The sequence below is a fragment of the Fistularia commersonii genome, chromosome 1, assembly GCF_037954325.1.
Source record: "Fistularia commersonii isolate RoL2024-O1a breed Wild chromosome 1, RoL_Fcom_v1.0, whole genome shotgun sequence".
NCBI lineage: Eukaryota > Metazoa > Chordata > Actinopteri > Syngnathiformes > Fistulariidae > Fistularia > Fistularia commersonii.
Genome location: NC_141284.1, coordinates 10866461 through 10885348, shown reverse-complemented (window position 1 = coordinate 10885348; position 18888 = coordinate 10866461). Strand labels below are relative to the sequence as shown.

The 18888-nt window shown below is 42.1% G+C and overlaps 1 protein-coding gene across 10 annotated transcripts in view; it reads left to right on the top strand.

Annotated features, from left to right (window-relative positions):
• The window catches only part of ralgapa2 (Ral GTPase activating protein catalytic subunit alpha 2), a 97332-nt gene that overhangs the window by 30682 nt on the left and 47762 nt on the right, over positions 1-18888 (top strand). For 7 of the 10 annotated variants that reach the window (XM_086147530.1, XM_086147509.1, XM_086147502.1 and 4 more), the window contains exons 8-25: positions 764-902; positions 2402-2610; positions 3245-3484; positions 3916-4098; positions 7523-7657; positions 7751-7899; positions 8007-8118; positions 8719-8956; positions 9124-9303; positions 11409-11555; positions 11953-12075; positions 12253-12338; positions 12490-12580; positions 12791-12964; positions 14640-14813; positions 15522-15715; positions 16000-16098; positions 16320-16475. In XM_086147530.1, coding sequence (XP_086003656.1) covers positions 764-902; positions 2402-2610; positions 3245-3484; positions 3916-4098; positions 7523-7657; positions 7751-7899; positions 8007-8118; positions 8719-8956; positions 9124-9303; positions 11409-11555; positions 11953-12075; positions 12253-12338; positions 12490-12580; positions 12791-12964; positions 14640-14813; positions 15522-15715; positions 16000-16098; positions 16320-16475 — 2829 coding nt within the window. The remainder of the gene's footprint in view (positions 1-763; positions 903-2401; positions 2611-3244; positions 3485-3915; positions 4099-7522; positions 7658-7750; positions 7900-8006; positions 8119-8718; positions 8957-9123; positions 9304-11408; positions 11556-11952; positions 12076-12252; positions 12339-12489; positions 12581-12790; positions 12965-14639; positions 14814-15521; positions 15716-15999; positions 16099-16319; positions 16476-18888) is intronic. The other 3 variants (XM_086147561.1, XM_086147537.1, XM_086147553.1) reach the window with 3 other exon arrangements.

The window sequence follows — 18888 nt, the reverse complement described above, 5'->3', positions numbered from 1 at the left end:
TTGCATGTTTTCCAGAGGGATGTGCCCTCAATACAATTCTTATGCCCCAACAGAACCTTTTCTCTCTAAGCCCACACATCTTAAAACTCTCAGCAGCCAATTATTCTAGACAATCAATGTCTCGCCTATTTTTTGATAGCAAAAACTAGAAATACAGGTAATCAATAACTCTGCAGCAGCGCTGAAGCACCACAGCAATCCCAAGACAGAATACAGGCAGGACTGGTTTTATATTCCTTTTGTCAAGGTTATTAAAACAGACTGTATAGTAGCTCTATATTGTACATTATAAGTGTGGCTCAAGTCTTGATCCCTTGATATTTTTTTTTCCATCTACGCTACTTGTTAATAGTTGACATCCCAGTGACACAGTGCCTGCTTCTTCTGTCCACCTTTCAGCTCTTACTCAATTATATCGGGTGACTTTCAGAAGGTTCCTCGATTGTTGCAACGCTCAGACTCACCACTAGATGACACTTTGTTTTTTTTGTTTTTTGTTTTTATGATAGGCTGTCAAACGTTCGTTGCTGGCACTTTCTGCTCATGTGTCAGTCCATAAGATGAAAAGCCACATGCCAAAGCTATGAAATGTGTTACACTGATACAGATTGTATCTTGTCCAAATCATTACTTGAAATATTCTTTGTTTTCAGAGGTACCTTCAATTGTGTTTTTAACAATAATCTGCCACTGACAGAATGATGCTGGAGCCCTTTTGTTCCATTTGTTGTCTGACCTTGTATGCCTGTGTGTTGTTTGCCAGGCCTCCAGTTTAGAATGGAAGAACAAAGAGAACCAGAACACAGGCTTCCGGTTTCTATTCAGCCTTTTTAAGAAGTACTACCTTCCACATATTTTCCCTTCCTTCACCAAGCTCACAAATGTCTACAAGCCTTTATTAGGTAAGATGACCATGTGTATACATGCAGAGGGTGGAGTAAAACATAAATATTGGGGGTTTAAAAAGAGGTGTTTCATTTGTAATTGTTTTATTATTTCTAAATTATGAAATATTTGTGTGTGCTTGTGTGAACATTCGGGCTGTCAAACAATTAGAATTTTTAAAATTTCAAATAATCACAGAATAATCGAATAAGCTTTACTGGGCAACCAAGCATACAAGTCATCATACGCTGTTTGGCCCTTGCTACCTCTACCTTTACCTTGCGATGCACTCCCCTGTACTCTTCTCTGTTCTCTTCAGTCCCCTCAGTGTCCCACTTCTTTTTGCTAACCACTTTCTCTGTATATACTCCTGCACTTCCTCATCCCATTACCAAGTCTCCTTATCTACTTTCCTTCCAGACAACACATCAAGTACTCTCCTGCCTGTTTCCCTGATCACATTAGCTGTAGTTGTCCATTCATCTGGAAGCTGTCCCTGACCACCCAGAGCCTTTCTTCAACTGCTTCTTGATAATCATACAACACTCCCCCCTTTTCAGCTTCTACCACTTCGTTCTCTGCTCTGCATTTGACTTCTTTATCTTTCCTGTCACCAGAGTCATCCTACAAACCATCATCCTATGCTGTCTGGCTACATTTTCTACCACTACTTTGCAGTCACTGATGTCCTTCAGATAAATTGTCTATACAAGATGTAGCCCAACTTCAATTTCCCAGTTTCAGACTTATCAGTCTATCTGACACTCGTTACCTCCAGAACATTCCTTACAAATTCCTCCTTCAAGATAACTCCTACTCCATTTTGCTTCCTGTCAGTACCATGATAGCTCAACTTAGAACCTGCTTCTAAGCTTCTAGCCTTGCTATTTTTCAACCTAGTCTCCAGGACACATAGTATATCCACCTAACTTCTCTGCATCATGTCAACCAACCCTGAAGGTTTTTTGCTGTCTTCATCCCAATATTCAAAGTCCCTGTCACCTCCAGACTCGTACTTTTTCTCTTCTCTTTCTGCTTCTGAACATGCCTTCTTCCTCTCCTTCTTCGACCCACAGTAGCCCAATTTCCACTGGTACCCTGTAAATTATCAGCACCAATGACAGTTGTTGCCAACCTGGGCTTCGACCAATTTAATCTGAGATTTGTTGGTTCGATTCACATATTTTGTTTTTTGCACACGTTTTATGCCAGGTGCTGTTCCTGACCCAACCCTCTGTATCTATTCAGGTTTGGGACTTGCTCAGAGAGACACTGGCCTGTGCACCCTTGAGCCTGCATTTCACTGCACACATGTTCCTTGCATTAAAAAAAAAAGTCAAATTGCTAATACACATTAATTAATCAGGATTAAAGTGTTTATTTGGAGACCCCTTTTTGTGTGTGTGTGTGTGTGTGTGTGTGTGTGTGTGTGTGTGTGTGTTTGTTTGTGTGTGTGTGTGTGTTTCTTCTCACAATTTCAGTTATCTTCACTGTTTTTACCATGTCTTCCAAACAGACCTCCCCCATTACAGACCAAAACCCTTATATGTGCCAGTGACAAGGAACAATGAAAGCACCTTCTGCACCAGGGACCAGTATTTGGCACCCCGTGTGGCCTTCATTACCTGGCTGGTCACCTTCTTCCTGGAGAAGAAGTACATCAACAGCGCTGCTGCAGTGCAGAGCGCCAAGAATGGCACAGAGGTCATTCCCAAACTCATCCAGGTGAGCATGGCAGTGCTCCTCTGATAATCTCCATCATTTAGAAAGATATGGACTGATATCATGCATAGGTTTTGAGAAACCCCCCAGTACCGGCATCTGTTTTAAGACTGACCGTGTATTTGATATAATATTATATCAAATAAAACTGAATATGAACATGTAATTTTTGCAAGCTCACATTGGGAGGTCCCGTTTTTATAAAGGAACGTAATATAGACCAGAATCTCTTCTTGTTTTGTATTATGTAAATGCATGTAATTTGGGTAGGCACACTGTTAAAATATTTTTGGGTCCATGCAGAAGTAGACTATTCAAATAAAGTCAAATAAAGCACTGTAGTGATCATTTGTATCCTCACATGAGAAAATCCCCCAGCCTTATATCCAATTATTTATTTTTTGGTTTTCAAGTATTAATAGTTAAAGGATGAAATATATTAAAAATACAATGGATTCAAAATTTTCATATTTTTGGAACATTTTACAGCAGCGGGCATGATTTAGGGTGATGGAGGTACAGAAAAAAATAATTACTCTATATGTTTTTTTCTGCCATCCAGTGAGTACGCTGAAAGTGTGACGCCCCAACAAATTGAGGACCTTTTTAACTAACAATTTGTTTATGTGATGCTCAGACTGTGACTGCAGGCAGTAGCAGCCAGGATAAGGATAAGATGTCAGATGGGGATATGAATGGGGCGGCGGGGGAACCTGAGAAGAGCCACTCCAATAGCAGCACATTATCAGATCGACGACCCAGCGACTCCAGTTTGTGTAGCATTGAGGAGGAGCACCGCTATGTCTACGACATGGTGCATTCCATTCTCCTGTCCACAAGGGACAATGTCAATTTTGTCAACGAGGTCTTCCACCAGGTACAGATAGAATATTGTCAAGTCAATTTGACTTCATATGAAGTATTAACTTTGCACACCACTGTGGGGTTTTAATCTTAAACCATGATTGCAATTAAGAAATTTTGGAATCTTTTGTGATTTCTTGTTTTCTTGTGTTGTTTGTTTAATGTCCCCCTGCACTTTTACTGATATTTTAGACATCTTGTGTTTACTGTGTTGTTGTTTGTATAATATCCTGTGTTCTCCTGTGTCAAGTGTACAATACTTTGGTCCTTCCCTTCCTTTTAAAGTGCTCTATAAAATAAGTTGATGAGAGTTAACTTTGAGTATATGCGCCACACCCCCTCCAGGCCGGTTGTAACAAGAACTGAATCACCCTTCAGATTATCTATGCAAAAACACATGAAAAACATCATCAGTTTAAATTGAACATTTATGTTTTCTTATAGGCTTTCTTGCTGCCCTCTTGTGAGGCATCAGTCACCAGGAAGGTGATCAAAGTATATAGAAAGTGGATATTGCAGGAGAAGCCAAGCTTCATGACAGAGCCTGACAAAACTACTCAGGAAGATGAAGTGGATGACAGAGCTGTGCAAATCCACAGCGCAGAGACAAATAACATGCATGGCCAGGTAATTTTTTGAAAGGTCGCTATAAATAAAGTTTTGGTGTAATAATGTGATTGAATGTACAATAATCTTGGTTAGGACTATTAGTCACGGACATTGGGTAGGAATGAGGGAAAAATGATTGTCCCAAGTACACGTGCAAATCATCCACATGGCATCCATTCTCTTTTCTGTAAGCTGCAAAGACACTACTCAAGGACTTAAGATTGAAACAGACAACATCTGGGAAAGATTCAAGGGGCAACAGCTTTATAAGCTTACCATCAAACATGGGTACAGAGAAATGTTTTGTCCAGTGTAATTCATTTCTGATAACCAGAAAGGTCATCCATTCTCACTCTTGAGTAATGGTGGTAAATTCAGTTCAGTTTTTGCTTGCAGCTGCTATGTTTTCTGGTAACTTATTAAAAGGATATTTTAGAGACATTATCAGCTACACTGCATGCAACTTGATCCCTTTGATTACTGGAATAAGGATGGGCTTATAGCCTTTTCATGTCCCCTCTGATATTTATGTATTTCTCATTTAACTAGATCTGTTGATAGATTAATATGCTACCATCCATCCATCTATCTATCTTCTGCCGCTTATCTGAAGTTGGGTCGTAGGGGGAGCAGCCAGAGTAGAGAGGCTCAGACTACACTCTCCCGAGCCACATGGTCCAGCTCTTCTGGGAGGCCAGTCGAGAGCCATAGTCTCTCCAGCGTATCCTGGGTCTTCCTCATGGCCTCCTCCCAGATGGACGTGCCCAGAATACATCCCCCAGGATGCATCCAGGAGGCATCCTGACCAGATGCCTGAGCAACCTCATCTGACTCCTCTCAATGCGGAGGAGCAGCAACTCTATTCTGAGCTCCTCCTGGATGACCGAACTTCTCACCCTAACTTTAAGGGAGGGTCTGGCCATCTTTCAGAGAAACCTCATTTCGTCCACTTGTATCTGCGATCTTGTTCTTCTGGTCACTACCCACAGCTCGTGGCCATAGGTGAAGGTGGGAACGTAGATCGACCGGTAAATTGAGAGCTTTGCCTTCTTGCTCAGTTCCTTCTTCACCACGACAGACTGGTATAGATTCCGCATCACTGCAGACACTGCACCGAACCACGCGTCGATCTCGCGCTCCGAGATCCCGAGATACTTCCTCCACTTGGGGCAGGACCTCTTCCCTGACACTCCACCAGTCTCAGATTTGGAGGTGCTGATCCTCATCCCAGCTACGTCACATTCGGCTGCGAACCGCTCCAGTGAGAGCTGGAGATCATGGACTGATGAAGCCAACAGAACAACATCGTCTGCAAAAATCAGGGACCCAATCATATGGCCCCCAAACCGGATCCCCTCGACACCCTGGCTGTGTCTAGAAATTCTGTTCATATAAGTTATGAACAGAATCAGTGACAAAGGACTCTCAAAGGCCTTCTCCAGATCCACAGGCACATGTAGACTTGTTGGGCAAACTCGTCCTCAAGGACCCTGCTGAGGGTATAGAACTGGTCCACTGTTCTACAATCAGGACAAAATCCACACTGCTCCTGGATCTGAGGTTCAACAACCCGGCGGATCCTCCTCTTCAGCACTACTGAATTGACCTTATCAGGGAGGCTGAGGGGTGTGATCCCCTTGTTTTCGGAGCACACCCTCTGATCCCCCTTTTTAAAAAGGGGGAGCACCACCCCAGTCTTCCAGTCCAGTGGCACTGTCCCTGACACCCACGCAATGCTGCATAAGTGTGTCAGCCAGGACACCCCTGCAACATCGAGAGCCTTGAGGAACCCAGGGCGGACCTCATCAACCCCCAGGGCCCCGCTACTGAAGAGCTTTTTGACTGCCACAGCAACTTCAGCCCCAGAAATAGGCGGGTCCGCCCCTGAGTCCCCTGGCTCCGCTTCCTCATTGGAGCCGCACAGGCCAGAAAGGCTCGATAGGACTCCTTCAGTTTGAAGGCATCCCTGGAGTGGGTTCGAGCATTGATGCCCCAACAGGTGCCAACCACCTTACGGCTCCAGCTCCGGTCTGCCGCTTCGACAATGGAATCACGGAACATGACCCATTTTGACTCATTGTCCCCCACCTCCCCCGATATGTGGTTGTCGTTCTGCCAGAGGTGGGATTTGAAACTCCTTCTGACAGGGGACTCTGCCAGATGTTTCCAGAAGACCCTCCCGTTAGGTTTGGGTCTACCAGGTCTGACCGGCATCTTCCCCCACCATCGGAGCCACCTTACCACCACCCTCTCTTCACCCGAATGTCCAGGACATGCATCCGCAGGTCCGACGTCACAACTACATTGTCAATCAAAGAACTGCGGCTTATGGTGCGTTGGTGGCAATTATACATATGGACACCTTTATGCCTGAACATGGTGTTTGTTATGGACAATCCGTAACAAGCACAAATGTCCCACAACAAAACACTGCTCTCAGATCTGGGAGGGCCGTTCCTCCCAATCACACCATTCCAACTCTCACTGTAGTTTCCCGCATGAGCGTTGAAGTATCCCAGTAGAACAAGGGAGTCCCCAGTAGGAGCGCTATCTAGCAGCCCCTCTAGGGACCCCAAGAGGGGCCCCAAGTGGGTAAACTGAACTGTTGTTGGGTGCATAGCAGCAAACAACAGTCAGAACCTGTCCCCCTACCTTAATGCAGAGGGAGGCTATGCTCTCATCCACTGGGATAAACCCCAACATACAGGCACTGAGTTGGTGTGGGCAATCAATATGCCCACACCTTCCCAGCACCTCTCACCAGGGGCAACTCCAGAGTAAAAAAGAGTCCAGCCTCTTTCAGGAAGCCTGGTTCCAGCTGTGCATCGAGGTGAGTCCAACTATATCAAGTCTAAATCTCTCAGCCCCAGCCTCCAGCTCGGGCTCCTTCCCCGCTAGAAAGGTAACATTCCATATATCAAGAGCTTCTGCACCCACGGGTCAGACCACCAAAGTCCCCCACTCCGGCCGCTGCCCAGCTCACAGTGCACTAAACCCCCTTGGCCCTTCCTATGGGTAGTGAGCCCAGGGGAGGAAGGACCCATGTCATCCCTTTGGGCTGTGTACAGCCAAGCCCCATGGGTGCAGGCCCAGCTGTCAAGCCCTGGGTCCAAATCCTTTATTCTTCATAAGGGTCTTCTGAGCCACACTTTGTCTGGTCCCTCACCTGGGACCTGTTTGCCTTTGGGGACCCTTCCAGGGGCATAATGCCCCCGATAACATAGCTCCTAGGATCCCTGGGACACGCATATTGGTCCACCACAATAAGGTTGCGGCTCAAGGAGGGGTAATTATGGTTCCATGCTATGGACATTTGTTATAAAAACACTGTTCAATGATAAAAATATTGTTCAGTAATAATTGTTTAATTTTCACATGCAGTCATTTCTGTCCATTAGGATGTGAAAGGAGGCTTGAAAAAATGTTTTAATTTTTTACTCAGACACTGGAGAGTTATGGTCATCGACGGACATCCAGCTGGGGTAGGACATACTCATTTAGCAGTGCAATCAGCCGGGGCTTTCTTACAGAGGAACAAAACAAGGACATCAAGGCTGGCATCCAGCCCACACTACAGGTCTGTTTCTTACCCTTAGATGTGTGTGTTGTCTTGGCGGTTTTTCCACTTTAAATCAGTGTCACCTTTTTGTTTTTACAACTATATTTGTAGGTATTTCTAACCAACTCTGCCAATGTGTTTCTGCTGGAGCCCTGCCAGGATGTACCAAAACTCCTTGAAAACCAGGTTGATGTGTGCAAATGTGTTCTCAGCATTTATCGGCACATGATTATGGAGCACACAATGGACACACAGACATGGTAGGGGAGATATTCAAATACAAACTGAATGTAGTGACTTTCGACGGGGTTAAGATTTTTCCCAATCATTCTTTACTGCTGATATGTTGACTGACTGTGTCCTCCAGGGAGCAGATGTTGCAGGTACTACTAAGGATTACTGATGCTGTGATGAAGAGGCCACGGGAAAACCAAAGAAAAGACAGCTTTGCTGAAAGTTTGGCCTCTATACTTTTTCGGGTATATCAATCAAATTATTGTTCCGCAACGGAAAAATAGGAAAGCTGGACTTGTTTTGTGAAAAAGCTGGAAACTCAGAGTTGCCTTCAGTCGAATGGAAGGTTCTTGGATTTAATAGCAGCTAGTAGGCTTGTAGTCTCACAAAAAAGTTCATTGAACTTTGAAATTAAAATGTCTCTTTTTTTTATTTTTTATATGTAATGCTAATGAAAAACGTTTTTTGGTGAAGTATTTCAAAAGAAGTAGGTTAATAATCAGGTATGAAAAATGCCAAGAAGTGAATATTCAAGTTTTTTTTTAGATTATTTCAATAGTTATTCAGGCATCAATGTTTATAAAAATGAATAAATCTATGTAAATGAACAGAGGATCTTTGATTCATAGGAAATTCATTTATTCAGGAAAGAAAATGCAGTATCAAGAGGTTGCATAAAAAATTGCTTAACTTCTAGATGTTCCAATGACATGGAAATCTAGAAGTTTATTTTTCATCTCACTCTTTTTCTCTTGCAAAGGAATTGTCAATTGATTCATGCTATCCCAATTTCTCAGAGGCTCTGTTCACACTAGTTAACCCTGTCGTTCTCATTTTGTATCCAGACCATCATTGTTGCATGGGTGCGGGCCAACCTGTGTGTTTTTATCTCCCGGGAACTCTGGGATGAGCTGCTGACAGTCCTGTCCTCTCTGACCTGCTGGGAGGAGTTGGTGACAGAGTGGGCCAGCATCATGGACTCCCTAACGGCTGTGCTCGCACGCTCTGTTTACGGTCTAGACATGGCCAACCTGCCCCTAGACAAACTCAGTGAACAGAAAGAGAAGAAACAACGAGGACGTGGTGAGGAAGAAAGGAAAAATGAATACCACATATAACTGGCTCATCAGTCAGCTGATAAGCTTGTCAATCCCATCGAAGCACAAAGCCCTGTCCTGCACATCATATTTTTCCTCAAACCCCCTGAAAATGTTCCCCTCATATTGCATGTGTTATTCTCTGAATTCCAGGAGTGATGCAGGACTCTCAGAAGGCAGCGGCAGTTGCCCGTTCCTTCTCACTCAGCTGGAGGAACCAAGGGGAGCAAGATAGTCAGGGTGTCCAGGAGCCCATGAGGATTCGCTCAGCTACAACATCAGGTGCTCCTGGTGTAGAAAAAGCCCGTAACAATGTCCGACAGAAGGCCTCTGGTAATTATCTGTACTCGAGTATAAAAGTTCGACAGTACTAATAATACTTTAAGTAGACAAGTACAAGTAGACAAGTACTTTCTATATGAGGGTTGAACAAAAAAATGTTGTCATTGGACTGTTGGTTTTTGTTTCATTTTAGTCCATGTCAATCAGAAGTTATAATTCAGACTAAAGACCTGGAAGTAACAGTAAAATCTAAATACATTATTTTGGATTAAAACAACCTTAACTAAAGCATATGTTTCTTAAATACACATAGTTAATAATGTAAATGTTAACAGTGAAATGAAGAGCAAATTTGTCATATCAGTCATTAAATTACATATCAGGGATTGGCCCTGGGGATTTGCAATTTATACAATGATTGAAAGTGCCTCTACTCCAGTGAGAAAAATCTATCCAACCCCTTTAAAAATTGACAGATCCTCAGGAGAAGCATCAAACAAGGTTGCTTTCTCCAGGATAGACAGGCACAAGAGCAAGATTATTTTTTAACCTCTGTGCCCAGTCTGTCTTTTATCGGGTAACCTGTCATTGCGACAACAATGCAACAACTTGTCATTTTAAGTAGTTGGTTGTGTGTGTGCGTGCGTGCGTGCGTGCGTGCGTGCGTGCGTGCGTGCGTGCGTGCGTGCGTGCGTGCGTGCGTGCGTGCGTGCGTGCGTGCGTGTGTGTGTGTTGCTTGTAGCACACTGCTCTACAGGTGTATGGTAGATAATTTATTAACAAAGGAACAAGCCAATTGAAGCCACATTCATGGTACAAAACTTTTTATTTGTAATATGGTTTCACAGAAGTAGAAAGAAATAAAATTTTGTCATTGCTAAATTATTGCGATTGAGACGTGGGATATTGCATAGATAAATCAGACCAAAATATCAGGCAGAGGGATACCTTTATGGTCCTTATCCCTGCAATATGAATCTCTTGGATTTGTTGACCAAACTGACCATATCAGTAAACCTCTTGGATAAGTGTTACGTTAGTGACTATTGGATTTATGGACCGCATTTAATAGCACTCGGACAAAGTCCATGCCTATGTTGAGCCAGATGGACTTGAGCCATCAGATGCCCACACTCACTGTACCGACACAGTTCAGTTCAGACACAGCAAGCACCCTCATCTGATAGAGGTGTGGTTGAGTAATGTTAGTTAACCCAGTCGTTGATAACTAATTTGTGGCATTTCTTGTCCCACTCATACACACAGAATGATAGAATCTTAAAGTTAACAGGAGAAATGACAAGACCATTTCTATCCACATTCTTGGTACACCTTTGTATAGATTAAGTCATGTTTGTTTGTTCATATGCACATGCAAAGATGGGCATTAGATATAACCCTATCTTTGGTATAATTGGATATCCTCTACATTGATCTTCAAAGGCCGAACAGTCCTCCTTCATACTACTCAAGAGAAGGCCCAAACATCACTTGTATGGCATTTTTAATAGATTCATCAAGAGTGTAATTAATGCTCATTCATATTCATAAACAGAAAGCTGCAGTGGGTGGTAGCTGTATCATTCTCATCAAAAGATGTCATTATAGTATGCTGAAATGATGAAGAAAGTGCTATCTGGACACAATTGTAATTCCCCCCCAATTCTGATGTCAAAACTTGCCTATAGTTACTCATTAACATGTAAAATATTTTGTTATAATAACCCTGAGAAACGGATTAAATTGAACCATTGTTTATTTTGCTATAGCAGGGATAGGTTTTAGGTCATCTTGATCCTATGGCTTCTACTTTGAAGATCCCCGTTTTTGATGTTAAGAACATTGTTGCCTGTGATTTAATAATTATCATATCTCAGTCACATCAGCATGTGGGTACTTAAGTATTCTTAAAAATATGGGTGTATATATAATACATCTTTATCATATTATTTACTATTAAGCCTTATTACTCGTGTTTACAAGGGACAGGTAAAAGTTTCAATTTGGAGATCATTTACTCTGTTATTCTAGTCAATGATGCATTTATTATTGGTTACAAATTTTTTGCAAGCATTTTTTACAAAGTACTGTCTTCATCCCTCTATTCTCAACTGTTCTGGCTCTGTGTTTTCTGTTTCCTCTTCCCCTAATGGAAGCTAAGCGAAGCCAGTCCATCAGCAACTGTGTCCATCTATATGAGGCTTTGCCCACTACTAAAAGTGTTCCTATGCTGCTCCACACTGTGAGCTCTTTCTTGCCTGGTATCTCTTCTGGTAACTCTGCTTGCTCTCACAGACTCTCAGGTAAAGTGTATTCTGAGAGCTACAAATGTTTGTGTGTTTTGTCTCATCCCCCCTTCTCTTCCCAGCTGTGTGCCGTCATGTCATTGTACAGTTTCTTGCAGATATTTTTAACCAAGAGCTCAAACAGCAGATTTTAAATAACTTAAACAGAAAACAAGTCTTGGCCAGACATATCGATATATATTGTCTGCCACATGATGCTGTGTAGTAAGGGTCTCAGCATCACGCACCAATGCATGCTTGCACGTCCTAATGTCTGTCCAGTATATCATGTTTTTGTGAATCCCTAAAAACAACCACATATAACAAAATCCAGATCCTGTGTTACAATTTCACTCTTTTGTTTGTGATTTGTCACTTTCCTAACCAAAATGTCCTCCTTTGCCATCCCTGTTAGACGTTGAGGAGTGTCAGCTGTCAGAATGTGGGGCAGAGGAGGAATTGGGAGGTGCAGATAGCCCTCTTCCGCGTAGCAGCAGCACCTCAGACATCACTCAACAGTTGTCGGATACACTACCTGGTAACCACGAACACAATTTTCTCAGTTCCTGAGCATTGTCTGAAAAGCTTAGTATCAGTCAAACATTTCTTATAGATTATTCATGGAGAGGGAGAGCTTTGCCCAGCACAATAATTTTTTTTATAAAAATATTTTTCTTGCCTCAGTCTCTTTTTATCATTTATTGAAACTCTACAGTCCAAAACAGACAGCACTCCCCAACTTCCTTTGGCTCTGATATCATGATGGGGGAAGGGAGAAGAGCGAGCAATGAACCACCGGTGGTGAGAAAAATGCATTGCATGTAAAAGTTATGAAAAAGGATTTTCCTATGCAAGACTATTACTTATGAGGTTGTTCTTTTGTTTGTTTGTGTGTTTGTTTTTCGGGGGGGGGGATTGTTTGTTTGTTTGTTTTGTTTTATCTTGTCCTTAGATCCTTATCCAGCGTAGCAGCAGTCCAGCTGAAGCAGAGAGCAATGCTGAGGGATACCTAAACTACACAAGGACTAAGCTCAGGGAGAAAAGTAAAAAACTGTATAACTTATATCTCAAGAATAATAGTTACATGTTTATATAACTATGTTTTCATATAAGTCACTTAAAGGAATAATTTTCTTTCCATAATTCATTAAAGACCCTTCTTTACATGCAATGATAATTTGTCTCACTTCTGTTAGTTATAATGTGATTCTTCTCACTTTCAATATCCATTCTCATTCATCTGTCCTTCACAGGTGAGAGTATAAGCAGTGAGACATCAAATGGCTATCTCAATGAAGCGGAAGTCACTTGGCAGGTTTTTGATGAGGAGGCTGACACTCAGTCTACCCAGTCAGCCCACATGGATGTGACAACTGACCCACAGAGCCAGGGGAATCTACTTCTCAGTCACCATGAGGCTTTGGCAGGTATAGACTTATTATCCAGTTCTGTGTTAACTGTTATTTTCAGACTTCCTTAAGATTGTATGAGATTGACCATGAACTTACCACTTTCTTTGTGATCTTGAGCAATAGTACTGTACCATTCAACCCTGTTAATTAAAATGAATCATCCCCCAGGCATACACTAGGTCTTGTGAGATTGAAAAGCAGATAAAGAAAATGAGATCTTGAAACTCCTGGGGCAAATTGGATGGAATTGCTCATTATGGGGGAGCTGTAGATATAGTCTATACCCCAGGTAAATATTTAATAGGGATAGTAGATAGCATTTATCAAATTTCAGCAAGCAATCACTTAAGAAAGTTCAGTAATTCTATAAATTCATCTGTTTTTCGTACCTTCCATATTTTGATTTGATAAATATCATGGGTCATAGAAGTTGACTTTGGAAAAGGAAAGTGACATGGGTCAACTGCAACAACTCAAAGGATCATCCCAAAATTCCTGATCTGTTTTCTTCTCAGTTGCTCAAAACAGTGAAGTATTCAATGTTTATTTGTTTGTTCCATCACTAAAGGGCCTGGGATTTACAGTTACATTTCGAAAGGGGTGTGTGTGGACATGTGTTCTACCATTGCAAATTAGCCATAAACAGTGGCATCTCGGCCTTCAAATTGAAATGAAATGTACTCGGACCAAATTAATTCCCACTGATATTTATGTAAATCCCATTGATCCATTCTTTAGCCCCCAAAACATACTTTTTTTGGGGTTAATGTGTGGCAAAAGTATAGAAAGGAATTATAGAAACCGCAATTATTACTGTGCTCCTGGTGTTTTTTTTCTCTTCTTTGTGTCATTTGAATTGGTTCAATGGCCGGCTAGATGGGTGCTCTTTGAACAAGAAAACAATCCAGAAAAATTTGCCTTTTTTGTTGGAGAATTTTCCGAAAATGGGCCATCATATCGTCATTTAAAATTTCCACTGCTCTGCTGGTCACAGTTCTCTTCTTCATACTTCTCAATGAAAGCCTGCAATTCACTCCACTTGCTACAGATTTGTTTGAACTCAGCACTTTAAACGTTTAGCACCTCTTCCTTCTCCTCTTCAGATCTACTATAATAGGCTTAGGCTCCCTAAACCCACTATCACTAACACTTTTTACTGTCTTGGGAACCATAACGAGGGTTACTTTAATACTAAAAGATCAAAAAAACATATTAAGAGGAAAATGCAATGATAAACGATGTAAACAATGCTGAGTACTATGCACAGCTGTCGCTATGCTACAGTGCCACACACCGAAACGCCTGCAAGTTTTTTTGTGTGTTCGTGCACCTAGGGAGCCCAGGTTCATTCAAAATATTTTTTAAAACTCTGGGCCAATTTGTTCAGGATGAACGGCGTTCACAGGGCGAGGTTCCACTGTACACACACACGTGTGTGTGTGTGTGTGTGTGCGTGCGTGCGTGCGTGCGTGCGTGCGTGCGTGCGTGCGTGCGTGCGTGCGTGCGTGCGTGCGTGCGTGCGTGCGTGCTCACATTCCACCTATCAAAGCCTTGCAGCTTTCCATTATTATTGACTGAGAGGCTGTTCTCACCACTTCCCATTGTCGTATGTGAATTTTTGTCTATGTTGTCTTGCATCTTCATTTTTTCTTCCCTCAAACCCAGTTTTATCCCTATCCATTGTTTCTAGGTCCTGCGTGTGCTCCCCCCCCCCAGTCAGCACCCCCGTCCTACCAAATCCACTTCCACTATCCTCAGAACTCCCAAGCTTCACCAGCCCTTCTGGTGCAATCTGAACACCCGCGGGATAGCCCCCTGGATGACACCATGCATCAGTCTGTCTTGCACATGCCACACCACTTGGGTACTACTCTTTGGCCACTACTAACTAATTAGATTAGAGTCTTCATTTGGCTCTCCATTCTCTATCTTTGTCATACATTCAATTCCCTTCATTACATCAAGCTCATACAGATTTTTCTTCATTCATCAATCCTGTAGATGCTGCTTGCTCCAAACAATTTATGTCATTTTTGGTTCCACATTGAACCTGAAACTAATTCCTGCATCTCTGGTTTAAACATTGTGCTCATAGCATTGCCTCATATCTACCGCTTATTGGTTCCAGCCATCAACTCTGCATTATTCCTCTGTTGCCCACAGTGTGGCACTGTCCTCAAACAAACCATCCAACATTCATTTCTGTCTTGAGTGAGACTTATGCCTGTTTTACCAAACAGATCTCTTTCAGTGGACAGAGATTTTAGTTTTTCTTTTTGTCTTTCCAGAAAATTTACAGTAACCACAAGGATTTGATCAACAGCTGCTCAGTATTTTGAAAAAGTATTATTTGACTTTCAAACTGTCATATGGTACATGATACCTCTTTTGTGAGTGATATTCTGCATTTGTTGATTAAATCCAATGTCTTTATTAGATAAACTTTTGGATCACTTTGTGTCAGGTATTCACAGCCACAGGTGTGGCGGTTACCAAATATTTTTTGGGGTGGCTGGTTTGGGGTCAGGACTAAACTTTCCTTTGTCTTTTGCTCCTTTCTTTGACCATGTAGACAGCAGTGAGTGTTTGGCTGATGATGTCAGCATAATTGCGGGTGGAACCCTAACCGGTTGGCATGCTGATTCGGCCTTCGTCCTATGGAGAAGGATTTTGGGTATCCTTGGTGATGTCAACAACATCTGCTGCCCCAAAATCCACTCCAAGGTCTTTTCCCATCTCTATGAGCTCTGGCACAAGCTAGCCAAGGTGAGGTGATGAGGAAGACGCACTTACATTTAAACCTTTTCTTTATCAAAACTTAACAAAAATACTATATGTTTTAATGATTTAAGGAGTTCCAGATAAAGTTTTTTTTTTCATATATTTTTCTGTATTTACTTTAGTTGGATTGTAAGATTATTACAAATATGCATTTGCAGTTGTTTTTGTCTTCTCTTGATGTTAGGCCCCTACCTTTTTATTATTTGCTGCTTTACACAAAGATGATGTCTGATCTATTTGACTCCTTAAATTGGATTTTGGTTTTACAGATCCGGGACAACCTGGGTATCAGCATGGACAACCAGTCTTCTCCTCCCAGGCCTGCTTTCATCCCCCCTCTCCGAATGCTTGCCTGCTGGCTCTTCAAGGTGGCAGCATCACACAGTAACAGAAAACAGGATAACCTATCAAAAAAACACAATCTCAAGAACATGCAGAATTAATTTTAATCTACTCTCAAACTTGCACATCTCAAATTTTATGGAGCCGTATTCATTATTGTATGTTAATATAACAATTTGTCTCATTTAGTCAACTTATACTTTTTTCATGAGTACTTGATCATTTATCTCTCCATTTCTTCAACAAGGCCACTATGTTGCCAGCAGAATACAAAGCTGGCAAACTCCAAGCCTACAAACTGATCTGTGAAATGATGACCAGGCACCAGGATGTCCTCCCCAACAGTGATTTCCTGGCTCACCTCTACCACATCATGCACAAGGGCTTCACTAGTGATGACCAGGTACAACCAGCAGATGGCTCCTCAGTCCAGCTGCCTATGCATATGCAATTCAGTACTAGTTGCCCACCAGTAATTTTGATGTATTTAAATTGAAATTTCCAGAAGTTTGTGTTTTTTCTTTTGTTTTGTAATTCTGTGGTTCAGGTTCACACATTTTGAAATTCAAGTAAACCCTTTTTTGCTGATATTAGTATGTGTACCTGATGATGTTTATGCATGTGTTATCAACTTGGTGGCCTTTACTGCCGGTGCACAGACATATGGGTACCCCCCCATCATCTTCTATTGCTGTTGATACTCAGATTATAAAACTGCCTGCCAACTAGTGGTAAAGAAGAATTCCTCTGTCTTTTGGCATCACCTCCTTTAGCCACACCCTTCCATGTATTTAAATTTTGTCCAGCTCCATCCCTTTGAGACGAAGCTGAGTGGAGATGAATGGAATCAACCAAAACAAAGAAAAAAAGTGCAGGTTGGGGATGTTGCAGATACAAGTGTGTGCGTGCGTGCGCGCGTATGCGCGTGTGCGCGCGCACCCTCTTGTCTGGGTTTCTATTGCACCTTGGCAGTGGGACAAGCTTATTAGAATGTTTTCAATATCATTGAATGATGTTTTGAGCCCCTGCCGTGTATACGTGATTAATTAAGGATTGACGTCTGTCGCGTCGTGCTCCGTTAGGCTGACAATTCAGCCAGTGGCCCAGTGCCGGCTAGCCTGCCTGCTTGTGTGTATACAAGTGTGTGAAGGAGCAGGAGGAGAGCTTGGGGAACGTAATGCAGAGTAGAGCAATGGGGGGGACAGGGCTACATTCTCCAGCTTTTGTTGCAGATCTGTATAATGCGTTGGGGGCCCAGAAGCAGGCTGGCCACTGAAGCATAATCAAACTGGCCAGGAAAAAAAAAAAAAAAAAAAGAGTCCTCACGCCACACAATAGAGGACAGCCGCACGCCTGCTTAACATAAGAAAGTGGATCTTGCAACCTCCCCCCTTTCTTTTGGCTCATATGCCACCCTTCCCCATAGAAAAAAAGGCTGAAATATTTGCTTGGCTGTATAGAACTCTATAACTGTGTAGTCCTCTTTTTATATGGGTAGTCTACTGCTGCAATCTACAGTACACATTCTAGGTCTAATCTGCAAGTTTGAAAATGAAAGGACACATTCCGCAATTAACATTTAATTTTTTATTACTTGTAGACTTTTGCAGAGAAATGTCATATTATATAATGCAGATCTGGGTCTGCCTTATGTTGACAATGAAGAGAAATTCTATCGTAAGTCATTATGATTAAATCCTGTTGAAGCTGGAGCAAAAAGACAGTAGTCATTTGAAAAGACAGAATGACAAGGTCAGAGTTCTTGTTTTATTGAATATCCTCTTCTGACCATACAAAGGCATTGTGCCATAATAGCTGTAATCTATCCAATATGTAACCTGTCTTAACCACCTGAACAACATATTTTGTTGTAAATTTTGGAACTACATGAACATTCATGAATATTGCAAATACGACAGACCACAGCAGGAGAAGCCATTGGCTTCACAAAGTTAGGCTTTCCAGAGAAACATCATCTCCTTTTTTACTTTTATGTCTAATTGTATCACAGCAAATTGAGTGTTGTTTCACATATATGGTGCCAAATTAGTTTTGCACAGATGACCACAAATCAAAAGCCCTAATCCTCATTCCTGTTGTTATACAGATGGCCAATATTTTTTCCCAAATCAGCTCATGAAGGGAAAATTCTGGATACAGGGTTACAATGCCAGCACTGAACTTCAACTGTTAATTGGGCCCATACCAAATATTACATTAAGATGAAACATTGTCAAAGTGATTTATTGCTGAAGTGAACTCTGTCACCCCAAGGTCCAACAGGTGTGCTGGAAACGAAGTCAAATGAAAAGGTCTGAGGTGGTTCTATTCAGCTTTATCTTAATGCATCTTTTGTTGATGCGAGCACCAGTCCTGCAGCCGACAGACACACGCAGGGCTCAATATCTACTTTGAGATCTGTACCTCAAATCAGTCTCCCTCTCCTTACACGTGCAAAAGAAAACACTGGCCATTCTGCATTTGACTTCCTTCAAACCATTCATTTCAGGCAATCAAGCAACAGTTTGTTGCTCACTAATTACCTCTGACTGCACCACACATTACGCTTCAGAGGTCAATTACCTACAAAATGAGGGTAAAACAGGACCTCAATCCTAAAGCTCTCACCACCAATTTTCATGTTGGATCGACTTCTTAACTATTGCCTTTGTGTGTTTATTCTTTTTTTTCCCTGAATTCCCTATTTGCCAAAGCTTCAGGTGATTGTTGTAGATAGGTGGTACAGGACCTTGTTTCTGTCTCTGTAATTGGAAGGGAGCGAGAGAGAAATTGTGTGCCTTTATGATTGCGAAGGT